Source organism: Ambystoma mexicanum, chromosome 6p (genome assembly GCF_040938575.1).
Source record: "Ambystoma mexicanum isolate Mex_15411 chromosome 6p, UKY_AmexF1_1, whole genome shotgun sequence".
NCBI lineage: Eukaryota > Metazoa > Chordata > Amphibia > Caudata > Ambystomatidae > Ambystoma > Ambystoma mexicanum.
In genome coordinates this window covers 613,663,535-613,689,008 of record NC_090935.1, presented here as the reverse complement: position 1 = coordinate 613,689,008, position 25,474 = coordinate 613,663,535, and the positions used below count along the sequence as shown (strand labels likewise).

The following is a 25,474-nucleotide window of genomic DNA, read 5'->3' as shown; positions in this document are numbered from 1 at the left end:
ACATAATATTGCTGTTTCCTGTATAGTAAAGCTTTCTCTGTGCGCAGAACGAGAATTGAGTGTAGCTAAGTGAAACTGGTTGCCCCCTTTTAAAAGATTTGCGAGCGGGGGCACAGGGGTGGGGTGCCACCACTGGGAGGAAAAGGAGAAGGGGGGACGAGGGATGGAGGGGGGCAGGAGAGGGGGGGGAAGTTGAAGAGAGATGGATGACGCTTGTCAAGAAGGAGGCGGCTGGGCTGAGAGCCCTGGGCCATTATAGTGCCATTGTGATAGACATTAATGGTGCCCTGGGAAGATGCAAAGTGAGCCAAGAGCACTTACTATCTGGTGCCGCCAATAATTGGTGAGGTCGAGAAAGGGGGGAGGACTGAGACGATATGGGGGGGTCTATAAGTCCGAAGAAGGAATGGTAAAGAGAATGTCAGTGACAGTCTGTCTGGAGGAAGCATTGATTTAGGTGTCTGTGATGGGCAGACCAGGGTTGGAACTCAGGAGTGCCTTTTTAATGTTCTTCCTGCCAGACTTTGTGAGAGATGTAGGATAGGTGATGGAGAAGCAGTTAGAATAGATACGGGGAATCAGAGGATAGCAGGGGAGAGACGGAGAAGAACTATGCAACAATAGAATCTCACCAGGCGGCCAAGCAGACAAAATCAATAAGCAGGCTAGAAAAGCCCAGATTTACAGATCATTAACAAATTGGAAAGCACACTTGAGTTCGAATTTTGCCTGAAAGCATTAAAAAGCAGTACAAAATAGTGGATGCAGAGTTGGAAACACACCTAAATTCGCATTATTCCAGAAAGCACTAAAAAGCAGTACAACATGGATGCACAGTTGGAAGCACACCTTAGTTAGAATTTTTCCAGAAATCACTAAAAAGCAGTACACAATGATGGATGCCCAGTTGGAAGCACAACAGAGAACAGAAAAGTTTAAATTATTATGTATATTTTTTTAAGCATTCCCACAGCTCGTGCCGCTTGAGAAAGGAGCCTGCCTTGCTCCTCCTGCACTCCGGATCTTGCCAGCCACCGGGTTCACGTACCATATCAGCTGAAGACCCTCTCAGGACCGAACCTTCACGATAGCGGCTGCTCTGGCATCTTCATTCCTCGCCTTCTGCTGCTGCAACTGCTGCTGGCAACTACTACTCCTGCTCCACCTTCTTGGATTGATGGCCTGCACCTGAGGGGGTCTTAAATACCTTCAAGTCCCGCTCAGGTGTGGGTCCTTTATCAATATCTGCTCTTTGCAGTTTTGGGCCTCTGAGCCCCTCTTCCTCGTCCCACTACTTAGAGCATTGTGGGACTTGAAGTCCCCAATCTTCTGATTTCTTTTTACATCACAGGTCTCAATCTTACAGTAGGCCATTAAAACTGTAGGGTCTTTAGGGAAGTTATTTAGAGGGTTCTCTCAATTTTCCGGACCTGAGCCCCCTCATGTGATCCTCCCGAAGAACACCACACCCAGGGTCAAGATCAGGAAGTGTCTGTCTTTCCCCGGCCACAGTCCCTGACCAGGTTTCCTGGGATAATCACCTCTGATTCATCAAACTACACACATAAATGACTATCCTCTTAAACACACCCTCCAGCTTATTCTCTAGTGTACATCTCTCCATCCATACACATGCCAATTAGATATGGGTGGCTAGCAGGGACTCGACCAAGCCCTCATAACCTATAATGACCATTATGCACATGCATACTAGCACCTCCTAACATTTCCCATACTTTGGACCCTTCGAGGGCTTTCATCCTACAGCACGTTGGGACGATACCCATGGTGAAAGGCGCTATAGAAATGACGAAATGAAAATGATATATAGGGGCACAGTACTTGATGAGTGCTTGCGCTGTGAGAATGAAAAAAACATGCACTTTAAATTGTGAGGGATCCGTTTGTTAAATAAAAAAGACAGGAGAAATGGATAGGCAACATTATCAAGTTTAGTAAGTACATCTTAAATGTTTTGTTTTTTTAGCCAGTACTTGCTGCTGAAGTTCACATGACTAAGATTTCCTATGGACAAATATGATGATTGATTTATTTTAAAAACTATATAAATTGGGTGTAAAACACAAACCTCTACACTGGTTTAAATAATTGCAAATGTTTGTATATACTTTTATGGAAAAAAGGGTGATTGGACAGAAATTGATACAAGACATTGTTACATAACGCGATACGGTACAAGTGTTATGTTTAGAAAAAGTGGTTGGTGTACCTACTGGAATAAATATGCTAGTGATCTTATGTATTTAAAGCCATATATTGATGCATGGTTTCTTTTTTTAAGCACTGGTTTTAAGTGTTGTTTTTAGTGTTCTTATATGGCTTTCTTCGCCGAAGTAAACATGCATGATGATGATGATATTCTATTCCATCCATTGATTACATAGCTGTATGAGTAATCTATGTGTTGCCCCTTTAAAGTTTTCACGTGTGTACGCCAGCAGTTTTAAGGCTCCTATTTATCACATGCGAGATAAGTAAGCAGCACTCTAGGATCTGGTGTTATGAACTGGATGGAGCGTGTGCGCAATCTGGTAGCTCTGGCCTGGTTGCCTGATTCCACCAATGACCCCTCCACCCAGCACGTGTGCTGTCTTCTCTCCTAGAACTGCTCCTTGTGTGTGCACCCATCTCCTCTGTAGCCTCTTTGGCTGCAAGGACCCGGTAAGCATGCATCCACAATAGCTTCCTTAAATTGCTTGCTTGTACAGGTCTTTCTCTCTGCATCCGTGAGTGTGGCTCAGTCATGTGGCAAGTTTATCACTGTCTGAATCACCTTCATAAATGGTCTCTGGAGCTGCTTGGGTGACATGGCTGGGAATGGGTGGAAGGGTGCTCTAGGATCATCCACATACCTTCTCTTGCATCATGGAGCGGTTGGCTTCCCATTTCCACCAGGTTCCCGCTCACACCAGTCTGCAAGTTTGGGATTAATCGAAGAACTGAGTAAAGGCGTGTACATGATTCTGAAATTTGGTGTGAGGTAATTGGGTCATATGATTGAAAACCTTGACATGTAAGGGAAACATCGGAATAGGAGTTTGACCCCACATATGAAACTGTATCTATCATATGATATTGTATCAAATGCGTCCAAGCAAATAGAAAAAGCAAAAGAGGGGGGGGACTGGCAATCATCCACAAGGAACACATGGATATCAAATTGGAAGACCCACTAAACATCGATAAATGCGAATCCCTAATCATACGTCTATCAGTAAGCCCCTAAACAAACCTGAAATTCATACTGATATACAGACCACCCTACGATGCAACCTTCGTAGACACCTTCACAGAAGCAATCACCATCCTAGCCATCAAACACAATCACCTGATCGTCCTCGGAGACTTCAACATCTGGTTCAAAGAAGTAACCACGACCACACAAAAATCTTTAACCGGCCAGTTAGCAGCAATGAATCTACGACAACTAGTCAAAGGAGCAACCCACTGGGCATGGCATACACTTGATGCAATCTTCGAGAACAAACAACTCCTTACCACGGCACCTCCAATTCAAATAATCTGGAGCGACCACCTCATCATCCCCTTCGTTATCAAAATGACCATTCCAGTAAACAATCAACCAGACAAAACACTGAACACCATGAAAAGAAACTGGAGAACTATCAAAAACTCCAACCTTATTGAACTCTTGGAGCTCAGCAAACCACACCCAACATTTATGGAAGAAGATGACCTGGACAAAAATGTTTCCCTGCTGCACTCCTGGATTATAACAACTATAGACAACATTGCCAAAGAAAAACCTTTCACTCCTTCTCATAAACGGGCAATGGCAAAATGCTTCACACCACTACTCAGCACCATGAAAAGGAAAAACTGAAGACTAGAACCTGACTGGAGAAAACAAAACAACGCTGCGAATAAGCTGAAATTCCTACAACATAACCACGCATACAAAAAGGAAATACAAAAACCGAAGAGGAAACACTACGACAACTGAATCTTTGAAGCACCAAACGCCCGAAAAGAACTCTTCAAAATCATAAATGAAATTAAAAATCCCCCGGGATGCAACAACACACCAACTCCATCTACGAAACTATGCAATGACCTTGCAGACCACTTCAAAAACAAAATCACCAGTATCCAACAAACCATACAAAGCAGACCACCCAATCTACTACGATCTCCACCTACACTCAGGAGGAACAGCCGAACAAACTACGAAGCTTTCCAGAAATATCAGTGGAGACATTCGTCAAACTGGTAAATGAAAGCAATAAATCAGGGTCTCCCGAAGACCCCTGCCCGCCAGGCATATACAAATCGATTCTTAAACAAGGATCGCCTATGGAATATCACAGGAATGTCCTCAACCTCTCAATCGCAACTGGAAAAGTGCCACAAGCCTTCAAATCCGCATACATCAGGCCGCTACTGAAAGATAAACCGGGAAACGTAGAGGACCTTTCCAACTACAGACCCATCTCCAACATCCCGTACACAGCCAAGCTGCTCGAAAATATACAAAATGACCCAAGAATTCATAGAAGAGCATGGTTTACTAGACCAGGCACAAGTTGGCTTCAGACCAATGAGAGGAACTGAATCAGCTCTCCTCTCAATATGGGACGACCTAAAAATGAATGCAGACTCGGACAACAGCACTGCCTTGATACTCCTAGACCTATCAGCATTCGACACAGTTAATCACGACACCCTCACAACGAGATTAGAAGGACTCGGAATAACAGACACCGCCCTACTATGGAACAAATCTTTCCTAATAAACAGAACGGAAACCGTATGGATGAAACCCTTCAAATCCAGCCCGAGAGATTCCACCTGTGGAGTACCACAAGGATCATCCTTCACCCCGCTACTATTCAACATCTACCTATATCTACTTATCAGAATCATCAAACGTCACGGCATCACCTGTTACAACTACGCCGACGATACACAAATAATCTTCAAAATACAAGACAACCTGGAAATAAACTCAACGCTAGAAAACTGCCTCTGCAATGTATTCATCTGGATGAACTCCAACTGCCCAAAATCAACCCAGGCAAAACCAAAATAATGATTGTCACAAAAAATGGAGGAGAAAACCACTTCATCCCTTGGCCAAGGGGACTCGGGACAACCCCAGCACCCTCGCTGATTGTAAAGAAACCTGGGGGTCGTGATGGACAATAATCTCACGCTAGAGCCACAAGTAAACGCTCTTCTCAAGAAATGCTTCTTCCTCCTGCGAGCAGCAATGAGGATCCTACCATTCCTATCATTTTCCAACAAAACAACCACCAACATCGCCCTCGTTATGTCCACTACGCCAACAGCCTATACTTAGGTATGCCAGAACGACTCTTAAAAAAATGACAACGCATAAAAAATGCGAAAGTCAGACTGCTTCTGAAATTACCCCGAAGAGAACATACCACACATGCACTGAAAACACTACATTGGCTACCAATAAAACAACGAATAAAATTCCAAACAGTGTGCATCACGCATAGAGCAGTACACAACCAAGCAGCTGAGTTCCTGAGAGACAAGCTGCGTCTACATCAACCGACAAGAATGCTCAGATCAAGCATTGACATCTGCCTGGAACCAAAACCCTGCAACAAAAGAAAACTCGGAGGATCTTCTTTCTCTCACCAAGTGCCGAAAACCTGGAACGACCTTCCAAAGTACATACGTAACACAAGAAACCACCTACTATTCAGGAAACTACTCCAAACTTGGCTCTTCATGTCATAACTAGGAAGACTGGCCACAGGGGCACACTCACAACTAAAAACATTGATGAACGTAGATACAGACCCTGATCCACACCAAGCACTCGACAGAAAACCCCATAGGAAATACCCTACGGCATACCAAACGACTAACCGAGAGACAACCGTAATAGGACCAAGACCCAATACACAGCAAGATGAAGACAGAAACACCAGGATGACTGATCAATGGGACCCTGACCCTAAACTAAAGCTATTCCCAACAGACCTATTCACGGCAGACAGCAAGGGAATAGGAAACCCTGTACCATTAGCTCAAATCCAGAGGATGAGAAACAGAATAAGCACCCACATTACATATTACCCATCAAGATACAGCGGTAAGCACAATACACCATCACATGCAAACCACAACTAAACAATAGCCCTAAGGAAGGCACCCCACGGAAACCAAAGAACAAACTGAACGATAGTCATGATAGAAAGAAACTAACGACTGAATACACAGGCTGACCAAGATGGATGCACTCGGACCCCTCATCAACAGTACTCTGACCCTGAACCACTCAAAGCTTCAACTGCCCAGTGTCACATTAGATAACAAGAGAATAGATAGTACCAAACCGGCTCCACAACCGAAGAAAAGGTTCAGACACACCTATCACGCCATACAATATTCACTATGATACAGCTGGATCCGCGCAGCACCACCACAACGAGACGGCCCATAAGGAACCAGCAACAACTCCACCCACAGGGATACTGTTAGGGAGAATTCTCCTTCTAGGGCTAATTTCCCTCACCTAGTGAGTCCCCCAGCAGCTTTGCTGGATTTCTGGTGTTTATTTGTTCCACCTGGTAAGAGTGTACATCCTTTTTCACTCTTACATGTGTTTTGGCCTATGTGTTTTTACTCATTGTGTGATCTTGGGCACTGGAGCACACCACTCCAGATGCCCCTGTTCTTGTATGGGTTACACAGCACCCTCAGTGTAGTAACCCAGGGTTGTATTTTAGAATGCCCTCTGACTCCATTTCGATGGGGCTGACTACTGTCCCTCAGAGAAAGGTAAAGTTGCCATTTACTTTACATAGTCACAGACCCAGTACACCCAATCTTAGATGGAGTACTGGAAAGGGCTAATCTGTACCCCTTTTCTGTCTGTACCTCCCTGAGCATTGTTTCGCTCTTTTAACATTTAGACTTGGCTGGTGGCAGTGGTATCTACCCTAACTTTTCTACCGCGATTATATTAGATAAACGTGGTAATACTTTTGGCTATCTTAACAGCCTTAAGCATAAACCCGCTTGACCAAATCGTCTTTCTTTTGGCTCCGGTTGGGTTTATTCGCCATTTCATTTTGTTAAAGTCCTTCTTGTGTTTTACTTTGCGTGGCAAACTAGGTTTGCCTTCTTTGTTCACCGTCTTTTGGCGGGCTTCTGCAGAGAAGCCCTCTTCTTGGCGCCTAGGTAGATTGAATGTGGGGAAGGGGTGTAGTCACCCCCTGCACAGGGTATCCTAGCAAACCCAAGTCGCACTTTGCCATGATTGGCTGAGGTGGTTGTCCCGGCTGGACAACCCCCGTGCTGCGTGATTGACAGCCAGGCTGTGTGAATGGAGGTTTTGCTCATAAAAGGCAGGTCTCTTGGGCTAGAAGTCAGAGTCGCCTCTGGAACTACAAGGAACCGAAGAGAAGCAGAGAGAACGACGGCTGCTGCAACTACCCCGTCCCGGTGAAGCCCTGCTGCAGTCCTGAGCTATCTACCCTTCGACGGCTAAGAGAAGATCCAGTCCGGCGTCTTCTTCCCTTGAGCCTGGTGGGGATAACCAGCTCATCTTCTTCAGACAGAGGTCTCCGTCGTGGTCGAAATCCCTGCACACTGCTGTAGTGGTCCGGATAGCCACCTGCCAAGCCTCCCCTGTTTTTAAGGAGTGCACCTTTTATTCGTTGTCGCTGCTGCCGGCTTCATCCCTGTGTGTTGCAGACCCCCTTCAGACGTCCTCCTTCACAACGAAGCTCCAGGCATCTTGGGTCTGCGGGAAACCAACAGGAACAACTGCCAGGGCACAAGCTGCACCATTGGAATAAGGTACTGTGTTCTGCTCGAGGAAACTGGGTGAATCCCTTTTCTACATCCTCAAGGCTCGTCCTTGTCTTCCCTCCTCCTTATTATTTTTGCTTCTGAACATTGACAATATCAAAGTACTTTTGGGCTATGCTGAATCGTGAACTGTCTAACCGTGTGATCTTCGGCAACAGGTCTCCGGTGTCACTTAACCTTGGCTCCGGCCCTTTGACTTTTGAACTCCTGTTTCTGAGTGTTTCTCGATGCTGTCTGCCTAACCTAAATATTGCCTGCGATTTTTGGCTCCAACTCCCTCTGGGTATCTCAAGTTCTGCGTGTGTTTTTGACCCGATAGCATTTCATGTCACGGATACACTTTCATTTAGTAGACCGAACTGTCAAAAAGTAATTGCAACCGTATCCGCGGTATCTTGTTTTGTTCATAACACCGGTTCATTCAAACACAGGGTACTTACCTTGAGACATACTGTACAAAGTGAATTGGTTAGTTGTAGTATATTTAACATGTGGTTTTGTTTAAAGGTTAATAGCAGTGTTGTGTTGATAACTGATGGTTTAAAAATAAATGTACTTATATTTTTTACCTGAAACCTTGAGTCAGTGTTTGCTTGAGTCACAGTAATTGTGGTCCCTTTGTGTAATCTCTGCTACTGCTCATATACTCTTGAGATAAGCCTGGCCGCTCTGCTACTGCTACCACTATAACTTAGTAGTACAGGCTTGTACCAAAGGTAACACTGGTATTACCACCTGTGGTCTTAATCGTGTGTAGTGGTCCCTAAGGGCACTGCACAGGATTCTGCCTAACAGATACAGCTCAAATGGAACCAGAAGTACCTGAAGCAGGATACAGGCCCCACTAATCATCCCAACCCTCTGTTTTCTTCATACTCAACCCAAACAACTCACACAACCATTTCTCTCCCAGCAATCCACACGCACTTCCCCACACTGCATCAACAACACATAAACAGCACCTACAACCCATGAGGTCTCACCCGATCTGATGCTTGCACCAAAGCCCAACACTCGGCGTATACCGAGCTGAAGCTGCCAACAGCACACTACCTCTCCGACTCTCCGACTCCCCTCCTCCGGACTAACCCTACCCGCCCTCCTTCCTATTTACAGATCTGCCAAAGCGCATGGGGACCAATTTCGTTGGTGACGGTGCGCTATATAAGTACATTTAACATAAATTAACGTATGAGATGCACCTAGATATATGATGCAGTAATGGATTATATGAGACGTAGTCAGTTTGTGTGTGCTGGCTGTAGATGGATATGTATGGTTGCAGTTCCTGACCAGTGCAAAAACTCTGCAAAATAGTGTTCCCAGTGAAAAGATCTTGTTATGAAGATCATTTCACTAAAAGGTTGCTTCAGCGGTCTTTCTAAAGCAATCTGTCATGCTCCTGCCGCACACGAGTGCGTGCAAGGGCTGACCTGCTCTGCAGGACCAGGAATCTGAGGGGGAGGAGAACAGGTAAGTGTGTGTGTGCGCACGCGCGTGTATGTTGGCGTGTGTGTTGTATGTAGGTTTTTTCGTTTAGGGGTGGGGTTGGGGGACGGGAACTGAAATCCTGCAGGAGAGGGTGGGGGGTGGTGGGAGGCAGCTGGGGGTGAAATCCTGCCAGAGATGGTCAGTGTCGGTGGGGGCGGGCTGGTGTAGCAGGAACAATGGGCGGTTCGGGGTGTGAAAATAAAAGGGGGAAGCTGCATTTTAAAGGTCTCAAGAGAAAAAGACCTTTACAATGAAGGTTTTCCGATCAAAAGAAAATCAGTCAAAGTAAATTGATCTTTTCCTCTTGACACCTTTAAAAAAAGGTCATTTCACATAGAACCCAAAATAGATATGCCCATTGTTATGATATGATAGTTTATTTATATAGCGCCGATATATAAAGTGTTTCATAGTGCTTCAAGGCAAGGCAGGGAACAAGGGAAAATACAATGACATTCTTACAGGCCATGAACAATAAGAATGTGAAATTATCTAGCGTACTCGGCCTGGCGACATTTCAGATAGATAAGGAAAGGAGTGGGAGAGTGGGAAGGAAATGGAAACAGACAGGCGACTACCGTACTAGGCCTGGCGACATTTCTGGTAGAGCCGGAGATTAACAAAAGGTGAAGGAGAAAGGTGCAGAAAGGGAGGGGAGGAACAAAACAAGCGACTAACATACTAGGCCTGACGACATATCAGATAGTGCTGGATGGGGGAGGGTGGGACAAGTAGGGGAGAAGGGAGAGACAAACAAGGTTGCTATCATACTAGGTCAAGGACAATTCTGATAGAGTAAGTGCATAGCGAATACAATTAAAGGTTTCTGTAATATGGGCCCAGGTGCCGTCTGTTTACATACCTTTGTGTGAATGAACCCAGTGAATTAATAACTGAAATCAGAGTGCAGGGTAAAATGTATTTTGTTACTTTCCTTTACAATAACCTGCACCACAAGAGATTCTTGGTTTCAGCCAACAACACAATCTTGCACACAATGGGTGGCAATATCCATCTGCTCTAAGCCTAGGAGGAGAAGGTTTTCCCCAATTCCTAGGTGGACTTGTGTTTACTGAGAGGTAAACAACCCTCTTTTTATGATCTAAAAAATTGACACGTGCTAATTGACATCCTGAGGTCTAAACAGTAGCCTCCTCAGAGACACAGGGCTGTCTTCACCATTCACTACAACCTAAGCTGCACGTGCATGTGTCTGCTTCACCAGAAGCAGGAGCTTGGAAACCAAATGTGATGGAATCTATTGTGTTACTGCCCAGGAAAATAAACAACAGATGTCTGGCAGAAAGGATGCACAACCCCAATGACAATCTGGGAGGGAATTTCATTGATGTTGAGGTCTAAAAACACTCCTCACAGCTCAAGAATGGCACGTGTGTGTAAAGGTTTTGAACTGTGTAGCGTTTTTCATTGCCTATTTATTCAAGAGGAGCTCAGAGTTGGATAACTTTGTGCTAATAGTCTGAAGCATACATGTATAGGGTACTATGGGGGAAGAAGGCGTGCCAGAGATCAAATTGCTACTGTACAGCTTGTGGACCCAGTCAAGTCCCCATATCTCAAACCTCATGAAGTATTACAATATATTCACATGCTCAGTGTTTTTTTTTTACATTGCATACTTCTTACCTACTTCCACTCACCTCGCCTAGCCAAAAAAGAGGCTGGATTTTGCTTCATGATTACCACATCTTGTTCAACACCCTATGACCCACCTCCACCTTTCTACCCTCTTCCTTGCAACATTCCACTGCTCAATTACCGGCATGACCCATTTCACGTTCAGTAGAATCTGCCAGTTCCTTGGCACTAGGAACTCCTTTTATCATAACAACCTGCTGCTCGAATGCTTGCACTTTGTGAATTATCCTGTGAGCACCACAGGAACATCAAACCTCATCTTGACTACTCTTTAGAGCCACTCTCCCCCAGCTTCTCTTTTCAAACAGCCTACAGTCCTAGTAACTTGCTTGATCTTGTCTTCCTCTCCCAACATTACAATCTTCACACACAATCACCCTTCCTCCAACGGATCTATGTGATTATTTTGCAGCTGAAGGTTTTGAAAGTAAAAAATTACAAATGGCATAAAGCCGACAAACGGAAACTGCGCTTTTTTAATAAACGTCTTAAAAGTAACTACTTTTGACCTGTGAAATCTTATTTTTAGTAACTATGTACCTTTCCTACATTGCCTCTTATTTTGGGTCTGTCTAAAATGTGATTCCCTATTCTCTTGCTTCCCTATCATCTCCCGCAAGAGGTTGCGAGTCCCAAGTCTTTTTGTTTTTTTTTTTAGCAAACTTTATTTGTAATAGCACGCAAGATGTAAGCAGATCACTTCAAACGAGTGCAACCCCTAACCAAAGTAAAGAAGTGCAGGGGACACCCATGCTACCCTCCATACTGGCACCCGAGAGGTGAAGAACAACGGGGGACGAAAGCTGCAACAAAACAAATGCGGTGATACTGAAAGTGAATTTCATTATAGGAATTCGACATTTTTGTAAATACGGAATTATCGTACAGGTATATTTCGAAATAATAGTCAATTCGACCATTTATATTCGATATCTTGGCCAATACCTCCTCCTGCTGCTCACATATTCTTTTAATTGTTTTTGTCCTGCTTCTGATCACACTTACCCTTTCTCTAAACATGCATTCATTTCTGACGCTCACATACCCTACATTATGCATGTTAATGTCCTCTATATTACTCAATCTCCCTTTGTCTAAAGGTATAATGCTTACTATCATTCCCTCTTCCTCTTTCCCTCTACTCTTGATGCCTCAACTGTCTGACGATTCAGGATCACCATGCATTGCCACATAGGTTCATGATACAAAACCTGCTCTCCTTGCCACTTAGAAGGAAATAATGTCTTGCTCATTTCACTGCCCTGGGCTCTTCCAAGACCTGCTCCTACAACTCCTCTCTTTTCTCCAGTCCCATCTTTATAACAATCCGGGACCATAGAGTACATTCTTAATGATTTTCCCTTCCCATTTCTCCTCCAAAATGCCAAACAACGAGGCACACTGTCATTGTATTTTTAACTTCTCCATCTTTCGTTCCTCCACTCTTGCCCAGTACCCTCCCCCCTTTACTCACTTGCTTCTCATCACACGTTCCGACTTGGCACCCTGTATGTGATCTGCCAACCCATTCTATGCTTCTGCTGCGCCTTTCACAACAGATATTCAAGGATTTTCATCCCTAGCCTGTTCACATTTATTTTAGCCTTTTTTGCTACCCTCTTGGATTGTCCCAGCCTGCTTCAAGATGGACAAAGTCTTACTTGTCATGAAGAAACCATCAGATGATCCTACCAACACTGCTGATATTCAGCTGGTCTTCCTTCAACTGCTTCTCTATTTACAAGAGACAAATATACTCTATGACCAGCTTCAATCTGGGTTCTCCAGTAGACATCCAATGAAAACAGCACTAGCCCACATCTTCACCTTCCTCACTACCACTCCCCTGACTCTTCTATCATCCCTATGCATCCTTCTTGACCTTTCTGTTGCATTGAAAGCCATTGATCAGCCTTCCAATTATCTGACCCTCTTCAACCTTAGCCTCCAGGAAACCATTCCTTCACTATCTCTTGGAATACTGATATCTCCTTCACCACCCTCCTTCTCGTGAATGTCCCTGATATACTGGCACTTGATATCTTAAACTTCACACTCCACTGTTATGGCAAACTAATTTCCTGATTTCATATATCTGCTTTTTACTGGGGATACTGAAATCTTTTTTTTCTGTACTCTCACTTATCCTGGAACTGCATCAGCAGCCGGATTTCGCCATTCGTCACTGGATCGCCCTGTGCGGTCTACTGCTTAACCCTTCTAAGACTGATATGATATTGCTCCCAGCCTCTAACACTGCATCCTCTCTGATTTCCTTGTCCATTGATGTCCTCACCCCCAACCAAGTGTGCTCTCAGCTTGGGGGTCCTCTTTAATGGCAGTCGCAAAATCCAAAAGTTCATTACCTTCATTGCAATTGTGACTATGTGTTATAAACTCCTGAACATCCATAAAACCTACTCTTGCTTTAATTATCATTCTGCTAAGACTCTGATATCTACCAAAGTCCTAGGGTGGCTGAAGTACTTTCCTCTTTGGACTTACTCTCTATTTCGTTGCCCATGTTACCAAAGTTCAGAACCTTTCACCCTACGCACCTCATGTGATTCTTGTGGTCCTCCTCACACTGACTCAAAACGGTGTGGCTTTACATGCAAAATGGCTCTATTTGACTTCCTCCCAGCGTTTAAATCAATTCACAGACTTGCCCTAGCCCCTTAATCTGGTCAGCTCTATTTTAATACTCTAACCCCTTGCTCTTTTTGATCCCATTCTCTCCTCACCTGCCTACCATGTTCTGCCCCCCTGTAATTCCCCCCACTCCTATTCACACTCTTTCAATCTTCTGGCTCCTGTAGCGAGCCAGAAGGAGGACACAGACTCCCACAGGACATGATGTGCACTCTTTTATTAAAGTAAAGGTATAAGGCCTAACTTTCCTTATGACCTTCGGTGATCCCTTCCTAGGTTACTAACTAAGGTGCTTGTTTGTTGGCCCTGAACATCCAAAGAAATAAGTCGACTGTCCAAAAACAACCCTAACTGACCCTACCACTAGGAGAAAACTAACTTAGGTCAGGAAAATGACTCCCTTCTCCTGAGGTACAGCAGTACCAGTCTTTAATAGCCAATCCGCAAATAGTCTCTCGGGACTTCTTGTATTACTCTTCTTAGTTCCCCTAGTGGGGTTTTGTACCTTCTGTCGTCTCTTTGGGTCCCTTTTGAGGGAATATGCTTTTGATGTCAGTTTTTCACGTTTAGGTTATAACAGTTCCATTTCTGTTGTATCAGTTGACTTTGCAACTATCTTCTCTCTTTAGATTCAGGGTTATCTCTTTCGCTATCCTTAGTATTAAATTGGTCTTTGATTTCCTCTCCCAAAAAATGCTTGGATGTCTGTATTATATTACTTATTTTTGTCCCCAATACACTAAATAGAAAAGCATTGTACACTTGAAACGCAAGAATTCACTCACACTCACTCTCAGCTAGATTATAACAATAGCTCTTTATGGCCGTTTATTAACCCAAAAGAAAAGCATACATAAGTGAATGCAATAAAAAGTAGTTTAGATAAAATACATAACTGTTGGCAAAGCTGTAAGCCACTTCATCACACCAAGAACTTCACAGGACAGTTTCCAGAACAGGTTGGCAGAGAGAATCTTCATAACGGGAACGACCGGAAAATATGGATCCACCTTTTATCCAGCCCTGAAGCCTTTTCTCTGACAGCCTAAACCGCTGCTCTCCAATTTAAACATTACACAAATGCTAATGGCATTTTCCAGAAAGTTAACTTGTTGCTGGCCTTCACGGACATTCTGCCGAAATGTCACATGGAACACTGCAAGGAGTAAACACATTATTTTTCTCATTGTAGCGCAAAAAAGCTTGCTTTCGCATCCTGCAATGTTATTGGGCAGTAATTCAAAACAATCCTTGAACACGGCAGAGTGTAGCATAGGGAAAAACAAGATATTTTTCTAGTGATTCAAAGAATGCAAACAATATTGAGAGCTCACATTAAAATGTAGCCTTCTCTGAGGCGTGAGTAAAATGTCCACTACACCCAGAATACATTTCGAATAGACTCCTTGTTTTTCAGTCAAAAATATTACATTTTAAAAACATTACAGTCCTGTACTGGATAGCAGTTATTCTTCCCCTTTACCAAAGTATTTTCTTATACCGATTCTCTTTTTCTTTGCCCAGATTCTTATCCAGCTTTTGTCATGATTCGTAAGCTTGAATCTATCTGGTTTCAGCATAAACTCTGTTTTATGACTTTTAATGTGACTAGTTAGCTGTCCGATATAATGATCGTCTCTGGATTTGAACCTTCATATCTATTTGGTTTCAAAGTTAACTCCCTTTCATATCCCCTAGTTTGACAAGTTAACTATGTGAGATAGTGATTGCCGTGAAACTTCCTGTACCTCCCGGTTACCTTCGTTCCTGAAGGAGAGTGTGTTCGGGACATTTCTCTCTGCGGGACTAGCTCTCTCTCCATGCACCACAGACATCCACTTCTCTCTGGCGTTCGGCTCGTCATTCTCTCTCATTGTCTCGTGGGATCCCGGTCCTTGACTGCACACCTGGATGCTGTGAGACCTTCCGCTGCCGATGGTATCTGCGACATTCTTCAGACTGATTGTCCACCACAGATTCGTTCCCATGGTCTCGTCACCACCTCCTATTGGGCTCCGGTACTGCTGCTTTCTCAGGGTTCGGGCTGCCGTATGTCTGGCATCCCGTTTTCCCACTGCGAGTGACTTTGAAACTTGTGGGCTTCCTGGTTTTCGTTTTCAACAGCTGTCATGCAGCTGAGTGCCATCGCCTTCTTACATCTGCAATTCTCTCTCTCTTCTCCTGCTGCTCTCTCCTCACTCACTGGATGTGCGTCTTTTAATATACTAATTCCAGTATCTTGGAGATCATGATTTAAAGGGCTATCACCCTTTTCAACAAGATAATGATATCCGTTAGTAGTTTCTTCGTGCCAGTCATGATAGTTCATGTCTTCTTGTGTTGTAACACATCCCATGTAGGCCATAGTGTGTTTAGCCTGAGGGAGTTCCTCACAGGAACTGGTCCTTTTCTCCAAAGGGGGCACCCCCCCCGGCATGGTGCTACTTTCCGCTACCCCTAGGGAGGGTATTGAGGAGCATGCTCGTTTCCCTAGCCTCACCGGGTGCTCCCCCTTGAGGAGAAGGGACGAGTTCCCTCGATTCGTCACACTCCTCGCCACTGGAACTCCTTAACCCCTGAACTCAAGAGCATACCCATGGTGACAGGTTTGTGACTGATAAAGGTACACCTATGTCCTAAATAGTAAGTATCCTCCACTTGATTCTCAACCCTATATTTAGATATAACACTTTGTAAATTGGACTGTGCTATTCCTTATTAATGCACCCTTCATCACATTTAGCAACAGCTTCCTGTATCCTCCATATTGTTCATTGCTAAATTCACCTACCATATGCTTTTTGGTACATTGGTTCTGTTCGAAGTAGTATATTATTTCTGGAATGCATACAAATACATAGGAAAAGGAAGACTGAGGGTCTGTACTGTGTGGTTATGATTCTGTTAGGGTTTTTCATCTGAAAGGTTATATTTCGTCACATTTGAGCAATAAATGTGTTAATCTAGGATAATTCTAGGTATTTCAATAATGACCCTTTCACAAATGTAGTTTTCCGTGGCACCTCCAACCTGTTTTAGTAATGTCAAGTTATTATGGTGTTAATTGGTCAAGAACATGTATAGCTGTCTAGAAACCATAACGTTTGCAGTTCTGTAACAGCTGTTTAGCACAGTAGCCAGCATACACGCCTCTATAATTGTCAGTTTCCTTGCATTGGTCTTTCACTGCAGTGTCTAACAGTCTATGGTTCCATAGTTGTTTTTCACTACAATAATCCAGCATACCATTCTATATCATTCTGACCATAATGGCCAGCATGTATGGTTGCCTTTCACTACTATACCAAGCATGCCAAGCTACATACTGCTCAGTGTTTCAATGTTTTGGTAGTCGTCTCTCACTGCAATGTCCTTCTTTCAATGTTTCAGTACTTGGTCTTTAACGACAAGTCACACATACCAAACAAATAATTTTCAAAACGCAGAGCTGCCTTTTACCACTATGTCCGAACCTCCCCATTAACATGATTAGGGGCATAGGCAAAGTCCAGCTTTTAGGGTGTGTTTTGGTAAGTGCCTTTTACTACAATGCCACACTTGGCAGTTTGTATAATTCTCAGTGCTTTGGCAGTTCTTTCTCACTATAATCGGCAGCATTCAATACTTCAGTAGTTAGCTTTCACTATGATTCGGTCATAGTTCTTTACCGATATTCCCAGCACACTGTTCTTCTCGGCGTCATCACAAGGCCAAGCGTGTGTTTCTCTGTGTGTCAGTAATTAAGCCCTCCTTTTTTACTACAACGTAATGACGCAGGTCGCTCAATACTTCCGTATACATTCACATTTCTCAGTGTCTCCGTTGAGTACTTAGGGATTTGTTCTTTACTGGAAAGCGAAGGATGATTTGATTTAGTCTTGCAATACATGCTGCACTGTTAGTTCACTGCAAAGCCGAACCCCACCTTAACATTGCCATTTCACTATGCTTCTTTATTATTCTCTTTTCTGGTGACTCAGCCTCATAATTAAAACAATTGCATTCATATTGCAATAGTGTCTATAGTTTCCGTGTTTCCTTTGGACTTTCTCCAGCCAACTGTACTGCACGAGTTTCGGAACAGGGCTTTCAAACTTGCAATGGTTTTCTTGTTTCATGCGTCTTCTCTAGTGGTACATCCAGTGCTAGGTTTCAGATGAGGGCATTCAAACTTGCACCCATTCATGTGAGTACTTCTCCACTCATATCTCGCTGATCCTCTGTTTTCCCATTTCACTTCGGCTTCCATCAGTCTTCCATGTCGGCTTCCTTCCATATGCAAGAGTATCATTTGCTTTGCTTTAATCGGTCTTCGTTGGCGTGGTCTGCGGCTACTTCTGTTCTCTTGTGAGGCTTTTACAGGTTCTCCTTCAGATGTCAGAGAATGCTCCCTTCGATTTTTCCAGTGCTCTACCAGTCTTCCATTTTTTGTTCAGCGCAACACCTCTGCTCTTTGTTGGTAGTATGTGGTATGCCTCTACCTCTTTCTCTCAAGATCTTTTGTTCAGAGTCGCCATTTCCAGGGTTGGTCAGCAAAACCGTCTTCTCTGTGGGACAGAAACTCGAGCTAAGTACATCCTCTGTATTTCATGCACAGCCCTCTTTCATGCAGGCAATGCTCAGTTCTAAACTGAGCTATGTGTTTACCCAGGTCTCCTTGGAGAAGGACGACAGACTGCTTCTTGTGCAAGAATATCAGTACCTCGCCACATCTCTCAGACGGTGTACCTGCATTTTCATATTTAGAATGATTTAGAATGATAAAACATATTTGACTCTAACTCATTTCTCCAGAGCGCATTGATGTGTGCTCCCCTGCTCTGCAACCTGCCTGCAGCCTGGAGGTCGTGCCAGCCCGCCACAGCACTCCTGCACAAGGTAGGAGAAAATACCCTGAGACTTGAGAAGCACTGCATCCTTTTGCCCAATTTAAAGAAGAAACAAATATATTATCGACATTTTTTACAAAATATCTATGATTTTGCAGGTTTTTCGCCATGCTGCCCTACATGCTTGTATCTGTGGCCCACAACTCATTGATGTGGAAAATTGCTTGAATCTCATATCTTGTGGTCCCTGGAGTGCCGTCCACACAGCAATTTCAAAATGGCCGCCGCATTCTTTGGGCTGTAAAGGCAGCCTGAGTGCCTTCCCAACCTGCCTCCCTGTATGCCCAGTTCTCATTGGGCAACATCCATCTATCCTATTGAGGACCAGCAGGATTTAGCCGGCCACCTCATCAAAGGCCCACTTTCTAAGGCCCTGTCTGTTCCCCTGTCCGTTGCCTGTCCGGGTCTGGGTGCCCTCTTCTACACCCCGTCCCATGTTTCACATGAACGCTGAGGAACATTCCATGTTACCGGGACACACGGTAAGCAACACGGACCACCTAACCAAGTCATTTGCTTTAACTATCCACATTGATCTTTTCCTACACACCCGGACTGTTCAACCTCTCACTCCTTCTAGTTCTAGACTTCCAACTAAACTAGCATTGCCCAGTCACTAATTATATTTCACCTGCCCTGTCTGAACGTCATTTTTAGCCTGCCCTGTTGTTTCATGTGCTAGCCTGCTGTACTGAAAAATCACATTTAACCTGCCCTGCTGCCACATGTATTGATCTGCCTTGCTGAAAGTCAATTTAAGCCTGCCCTGTTGTTTCATGTGTTAACTTCCCCTTCTGAAAGTCAATGTTTAGCCTGCCCTGTTGTTTCATGTGTTAGCCTGCCCTGCTGAAAAAAATCGAATTTAGCCTCCTCTGCTGCCGCATGTATTAACATGCCTTACTGAAAGTCAATTTTAGCCTGCCCTGTTGTTTCATGTGTCAGCCTGCCCTGTCTAAAAATCACATTTAGCCTGCCCTGTTGTTTCATGTGTTAACCTGCCCCCTGTGACCGCTGCTTTCATCTGCCATGCCACATTTTTTCGAATTGTGCTCTGCTCATTGACCAATGTTTCACCTGCTGTGCTTTTCCACCCTAGCTTTTTTGTCTCCTCTGCTTGCACCCCCCCTTTTGTCTCCATTCCCCCCGCCTTTCTTCCCACATTGAACCACCCACCTCTCGCTACCCCCCCTCCACTTCAGTTATGGTGCTTTCTGTCTCTCCTATCTTTTCCAACTGCTTCTCTACCGACTGCCCTTCCCATCTCACCAAGTCTGGTAGGAAGAAGTTCAAAAAGGATATCCTGGTCTCCAACCCAGGCCTCCCTATCGCTGATACCTACACCAGCGCTTCCTCCAGACAGACACTCACCAACATACTCTTTGTCGTTCCTTTGACAGACCTATGGACTCTTCATATGGTCTCCGTGCTCTCGCCTTACTCCTCCTCTCCCATTAACGGTGGCACCCGGTGGGATGCCCTCCTTGCCCCCTTCCACTCCTCTAAGGTCATCATTAATGTTTACCTGAATGGCACTGTCTTGGTCCAACACCCTGAGGCCAACCTCCTCTTTGCCAAACGTTTCCCATGCCTTATCAGTTTCCTTTCAGCTCCCGCTGTCCCTTCTCTCCCTTCTTCGGCTGCCTTGCGCCCACCCTCCGCCTCTTCTCTGGCACCCTCTTTCTCCTCCTTGGCTACCCTGCCATTTCCTCCTACCTCCTCTGCCCTCCCTCGGGCTCCTCCTACACCTCCACAGGGAGTACCTCTAATCTGTACCCCTCCACGGAAGTCTTTACATGATGGCAACCTTCTCCACCTCGTCACTCTTAACTCTCGCTCAGCTGTCAAACACTCCTCTGACATCGGCCGTCTCCTGGAAGAACACAACCTTGATGTCCTTGGTCTCACGAGCCATGGTTCACAACCATCTCTGTCACAAGTTTTGACACTCTCCTCCCTGATGGCTACAAGATGTACTCTGAGCCTAGATCCCACCGCACCGGTGGGGATGTAGCCTTGATCTTCCCTGAGTGGATTCCTGCCTCCATCCTTCCTATGCAGGCCTACACCTCCTTTGAATACCTGGTCTGTAGGTTTTCTCTCTCTTCTGGCCACTCTCTCACAGTGGCCACTATCTACCGGCCACCTGGTCAGATCACCTCCTTCCTCTTCGAGTGGTTGGACCTCTCCTCCTCCCTCCTGGCCTCGACCACTAAACTCCTCCTCCTTGGAGAACTCAACATCCACCTGGATGCTTCCTGTCCCTCCTCTCGACTCTTTTGCGACCTCTGTAACTCTCTCTCTCTCTCTTTATATTCTTCCCTCTGGCCCGATTCATTCTGCAAGGCACACTCTGGATGTTCTCATCTCCTCTGACCTCCCCATCTCTAACCCTCTCACCACTCCTCTCTCCTGGAACAATCACTTTCTCCTTTCCTCCCATCTCTCCCTCCCTACCCCACAGGCCAAGCCAGCTCCAGCACTATCACGTACCTTCTCGGTCATCCGGCCCAAGAAGCGTGTCTCAGTTGAGGCTTTCGCTGCCACTTCCACTCCCACCCCTCCTCCAGCTCTGGCTGACTCTCATCCTGATACTCCCCTTTCCAAGTTCCCCTCTGCTATTTCCTCCCTCTTTCTCTTTCTTTCCTCTGTTCTCCCCTGATGTGATTTCTAGACAAGTCCAATCTATGAAATCTCGTCAAAACAGGCTCTTCCCTGTTCGTCCAAAACCATCAAGGACCATATTGACACCCTCGCTCCTGCCCTGGCTGACATCTACAATCACTTTCGCTGCTGAGCCTTCCCTTCCCCTCTGAAGCACTCTCTTGTGCAGCCTCTTCTCAAGAAACCCACAGTCGATCCCTCCTGCCCGGCTAACTATTGCCCGATCTCTATCACTCCTTTCCTGAGCAAACTCCTGGAAAAGTTGCCCATCTCCCAGCTTAACCTCCACACTGATTATGTTGGTTGTCTCTATGACCATCAGTCTGGCTTTAGAGCAGCCAGAAGTACGGGAACTGCTCTCTTGAACATCCGTGAAGACCTGCTCTACAACCTTGATTCTAATCTCCCCTCTGTCCTCATCCTACTCAATCTCTCTTCTGCCTGTGACAGGTCAACCATGCCATCCTGCTCAACCACCTCTGTGATAACCTGGGTATCACTGCTCAGGCCTTGGCCTGGCTGACCTCTTTCCTCTCCAACCGACCCTCCCAGGTCCAACTTGGGTCCTTCCTCTCCTCTATCTCACTCTCCACTTGTGGTGTTCCCCAGGGGTCTAACCTCTCTCCCTGGCTTTTCAAACAATACCTGGCATCCCTCGGCCACCGCATTGCTGCTCCCTGCTCCAACATTCAGTGCTATGCTAATGACACTCAGCTCGTTTTCAGGCTCCCCACTGCCACTTATTTTCCCTCTCTCTTCTCTGACTGTCTGTAATCCAGGAGTGGTGTGCCGCCATCGACCTCTGCCTCAATGCCAGTAAGACAGGGATCCTGCTCATCGGCACTCCTGCACCTTCCTTTCCCGTCTCTCTCTGGCCGGCCTCCCCTGGCCCTCTTCCTGCCCCCACTTGTGATGCTAAGAACCTCTGGGTCATCTTCGACTCCACGCTTGCCTTTTCTCCACACACCTCTGACGCCTCTAAGAAGTCAAACTACCAACTGCACCGCTTCTCGGGTATTGTTCCTCTCCTTTCCTCAGAAGCTCACTGTCTCTAGAGCTCTGGTTCTCTCTAGGTTGGAGTACTGCAACCTCTTTCTAAATCTGCCTGCCTCTATTCTCCGCCCTTTTCAATTCATCCAGAACAGGACTTCTAGACTTGTCCTTCACCTCAAGCCCAGGGATTGTATCTCTCCAGCCCTGAAATCTCTTCATTGGCTCCCAGTGGCTGCAAGGATTAAGTTCAATACCCTCTGCATTGTCCACAAGGCCTCCTGGGGCCTAGGTCTGCTATACCTTCAACTCTCCTGTCGGAAATACCTTCCCGCTCAAGCTCTTCGCTCCTCAACCTCAAACTCCCTCAGGTTAAGTCGCTTCTCCAAGCAAGGAGTTGGTGATAGATTGCTTTCTTTGGCTGGGGCCTCCCTCCGGAACAGCCTGCCTGCCTCTCTGAAACTTGAGGAGAGCCATCTTCAGTTCCGGAAGCACCTCAAGACCTTCCTCTTTGCTTCTGCCTTCTCTCTTCCCCTCCCTTGCTGATCTGCCTGTTTTTTCACTGGACACCTGGCTATCCGCTGAATCCAGGCCCAGTTCTCTGCCCACCCAGCTGCATACCCGCACTACCTCCTGGCAACCCTTGCACTTGAGTCTGTATCTGCAACCCTTTAACTGCACTTATCAGACATCCGTTGTCTGCGCTTAATTCTTGCACTTGCCACCTGCTGGCCGCACTATCTGTCAGTGTTTTGATCACTTATTCAGCACTTTCCACTCCTACCCTATCCCTTGCACTTTCCCTTTTCCCTCTCGCCTGCACTTGCACATTCTCAATGTCACTGGGCCTAGTAAGATCGTAGTTTTGTCCTCCTTGTACTCCTCCCATGCCACGTCGCGCTCTGAAACATTGTAAATGGGCGCAATATAAGTAAAATATCATAAATATCATAGAATGGTACAGTTTCTGCTCCTTAATCATGTTTGGTTGTTGTTTATCTTCTTAAAAGGCGTGTGTGAAGTTACACTGACAGAATTGCAGTTACGTTATTTCCCAAAATACCTGCGTTCTGAGTAGATGTGCTGATACTCAACCACTCAGAGAATTGTTGCCCTGCTGAGAAGGTCTGGTACTCTCCAACTTGAAAGCATTGCAGCCCTGCTGAGTGGTATCAATGCTCGCCCATTGAAATGATTGACACTTATTTAAGAAGTGGCTAACATAGATGAGTACAGACGCTCCGAGCCTTCCCTTTGAATGCTCTAGTTTCATCTGTCATGTTTCAGTATTGGTTGTAACCCATGCTAATTCGGCATTTCCACACTCATTGAAAGACAGCACTATTTTAACAAGCGCTGAGACACTCACAAACCACCAAAGTAGCTGGGCTCCAAATGACTGAACGTGGTGATTGTCAATATAGGGCATGGGGAGGGAACGAACTATCAGAGCAACAATGCTGCTATTGCTAAGGTAATGCTAACGAAAATGGAAAGTCTGGTTGTATTGAACTGTGTGAAAACGAACATGTGGGTGGAGTTCAGAAGTGTCCTAAATATTTATGCCGTTTATTTTCCTATAGTTCGAAAAAGGCGTGTGTGATAGAGCTTTCCATAAGAAAACATAATTTTAAAGAGTAATGCAAGTAGGCCCCTTTCAAGCCTAAGCATGGCCATCAACGGATGTCAAATATCTAACGAATTTTAAGAGCACCTCCTCGTCAGTAAGTCCTAGATATCTTGAAGGCATGTAATTGGCCATAACAAAGCAGAAAACAAACTATATTAGAGAGTGTGTGGACTGCCTCTACAGAGGACATCCTTCCCATTAACTGTATTATGGGCATAGCTCTTGTGGAGGGACATAATATATTATTTTGCATGGCTCTTGTTAGTTCCATTTTTGATGCACTGTACGGACACTTGGAGGAAGGGGAGTGGCTAGTTTGCTGCATTTGCGCAGGATGCATTTTTATGTTGGAGGGAGATTTAGCATCACAAGCATGCTCCAAAGGGGAAATGGGAGGCAGCTCCCCGGGTGTATGTCAATCTTGGTGCTTATCAACAAAGGTGTCAGGTATGCCGGCAGCATGTAAACTGAGGTTTCGAACCTCCTCATGTTTGGGGCTGCCTGATCAAATCGGCCCTGTCTCCACAGTACAATGATTGTACCTCTCACAGGAGGGAGGCCTGAACACGCCTATAGAACAGATGGTGGTTAGGGGTTCTCAGAAGAGGGCTGGGCCCTTAACAACATGGCGGAATGTGGTCACCTCCACCCATTTTATCACCCATCACATCAAGTTCGCCATGTTCTTCGGACATTCTCTGTTGGCCAGAATATAATGGGGTGCCACTTCATACTTTTGGCGCTATTGGAACATCTTTTTGCTCATGTGCCATCCACTATGCAGGCTTACTGCCCATTGAGAAAAAAGCAATTGGTGGAGGGAGATGTGGCCTATTCCTGTTCTTATCGTGCCATGATGAACTTCTGTTTGAGTGCTGGGTTGGGGGATTCCCACCGCTGCTACCTGCCCCATCTCTGGCCCCCGTCGCTGCTCTCATTCCTTTTAGTGCTGCGTGCCTGAGTAACTGGTGATGTCTGTGGGCTTGGAGTTTAAGTATCATTCTGACCAGTGGTGCTGGACTGTTGGTAGATTGCATGCCCTCCAGAGTTCCAGAATGCAGTTACCAGCCAAACTGTTTGAGCATTGCATTTTAACCATGGATTTCTTGTAAAGACTTTATTTTCCACCCTTTTATACCTTGTTATTTAATCACTTTGTAATTAACCCAGCTCTAATCAAGAAGCCACTCCCGGTGCACACCATTGCTTTGAGCAATGAAGGATTTGATTTTGAATTGTTGAGTGCTGGATATTAGAGTTCATATTGATCCGAAATGCCTTTGTAGTCCGCCCATGAGCAATAATCATGCACCTTCAGTATTCTTCCTTTAGTTAATCTAAGTTGTACATTGTCGCCCATATATATATGCTGGATTATATATATCTCTTATTGAGCAAATAAATAAAATATTGTTTTCCCCTAATTTAAAATGTGTAACTTTTTCTAGGTTGACAAACTGGCAGTGGATTTGGAACAGAGTCGTGACCTGGAGCGCATGATAGTGCATATCGATATGGATGCATTCTATGCAGCTGTAGAAATGAGAGATAATCCAGAACTCCTTGATAAACCTATGGCTGTGGGATCAATGAGTATGCTGGTAAGAACACATTTGAAGCTGCAGTAAATACTTGATATTGTTCTTCAGCTTTGAACATTTTGGAA

The 25,474-nt window shown here is 45.2% G+C and overlaps 1 protein-coding gene across 6 annotated transcripts in view; it reads left to right on the top strand.

The window, feature by feature from the left end:
* POLK (DNA polymerase kappa) overlaps positions 1-25,474 on the top strand; it is a 1,714,815-nt gene that overhangs the window by 808,613 nt on the left and 880,728 nt on the right. For all 6 annotated transcript variants that reach the window (XR_011280653.1, XM_069627465.1, XM_069627464.1 and 3 more), the window contains one exon: positions 25,257-25,409. Coding sequence is in view for 5 of the 6 variants with exons in the window: in XM_069627465.1 (XP_069483566.1) it covers positions 25,257-25,409 (153 nt within the window). In the remaining variant the exon portion in view is untranslated. The remainder of the gene's footprint in view (positions 1-25,256; positions 25,410-25,474) is intronic.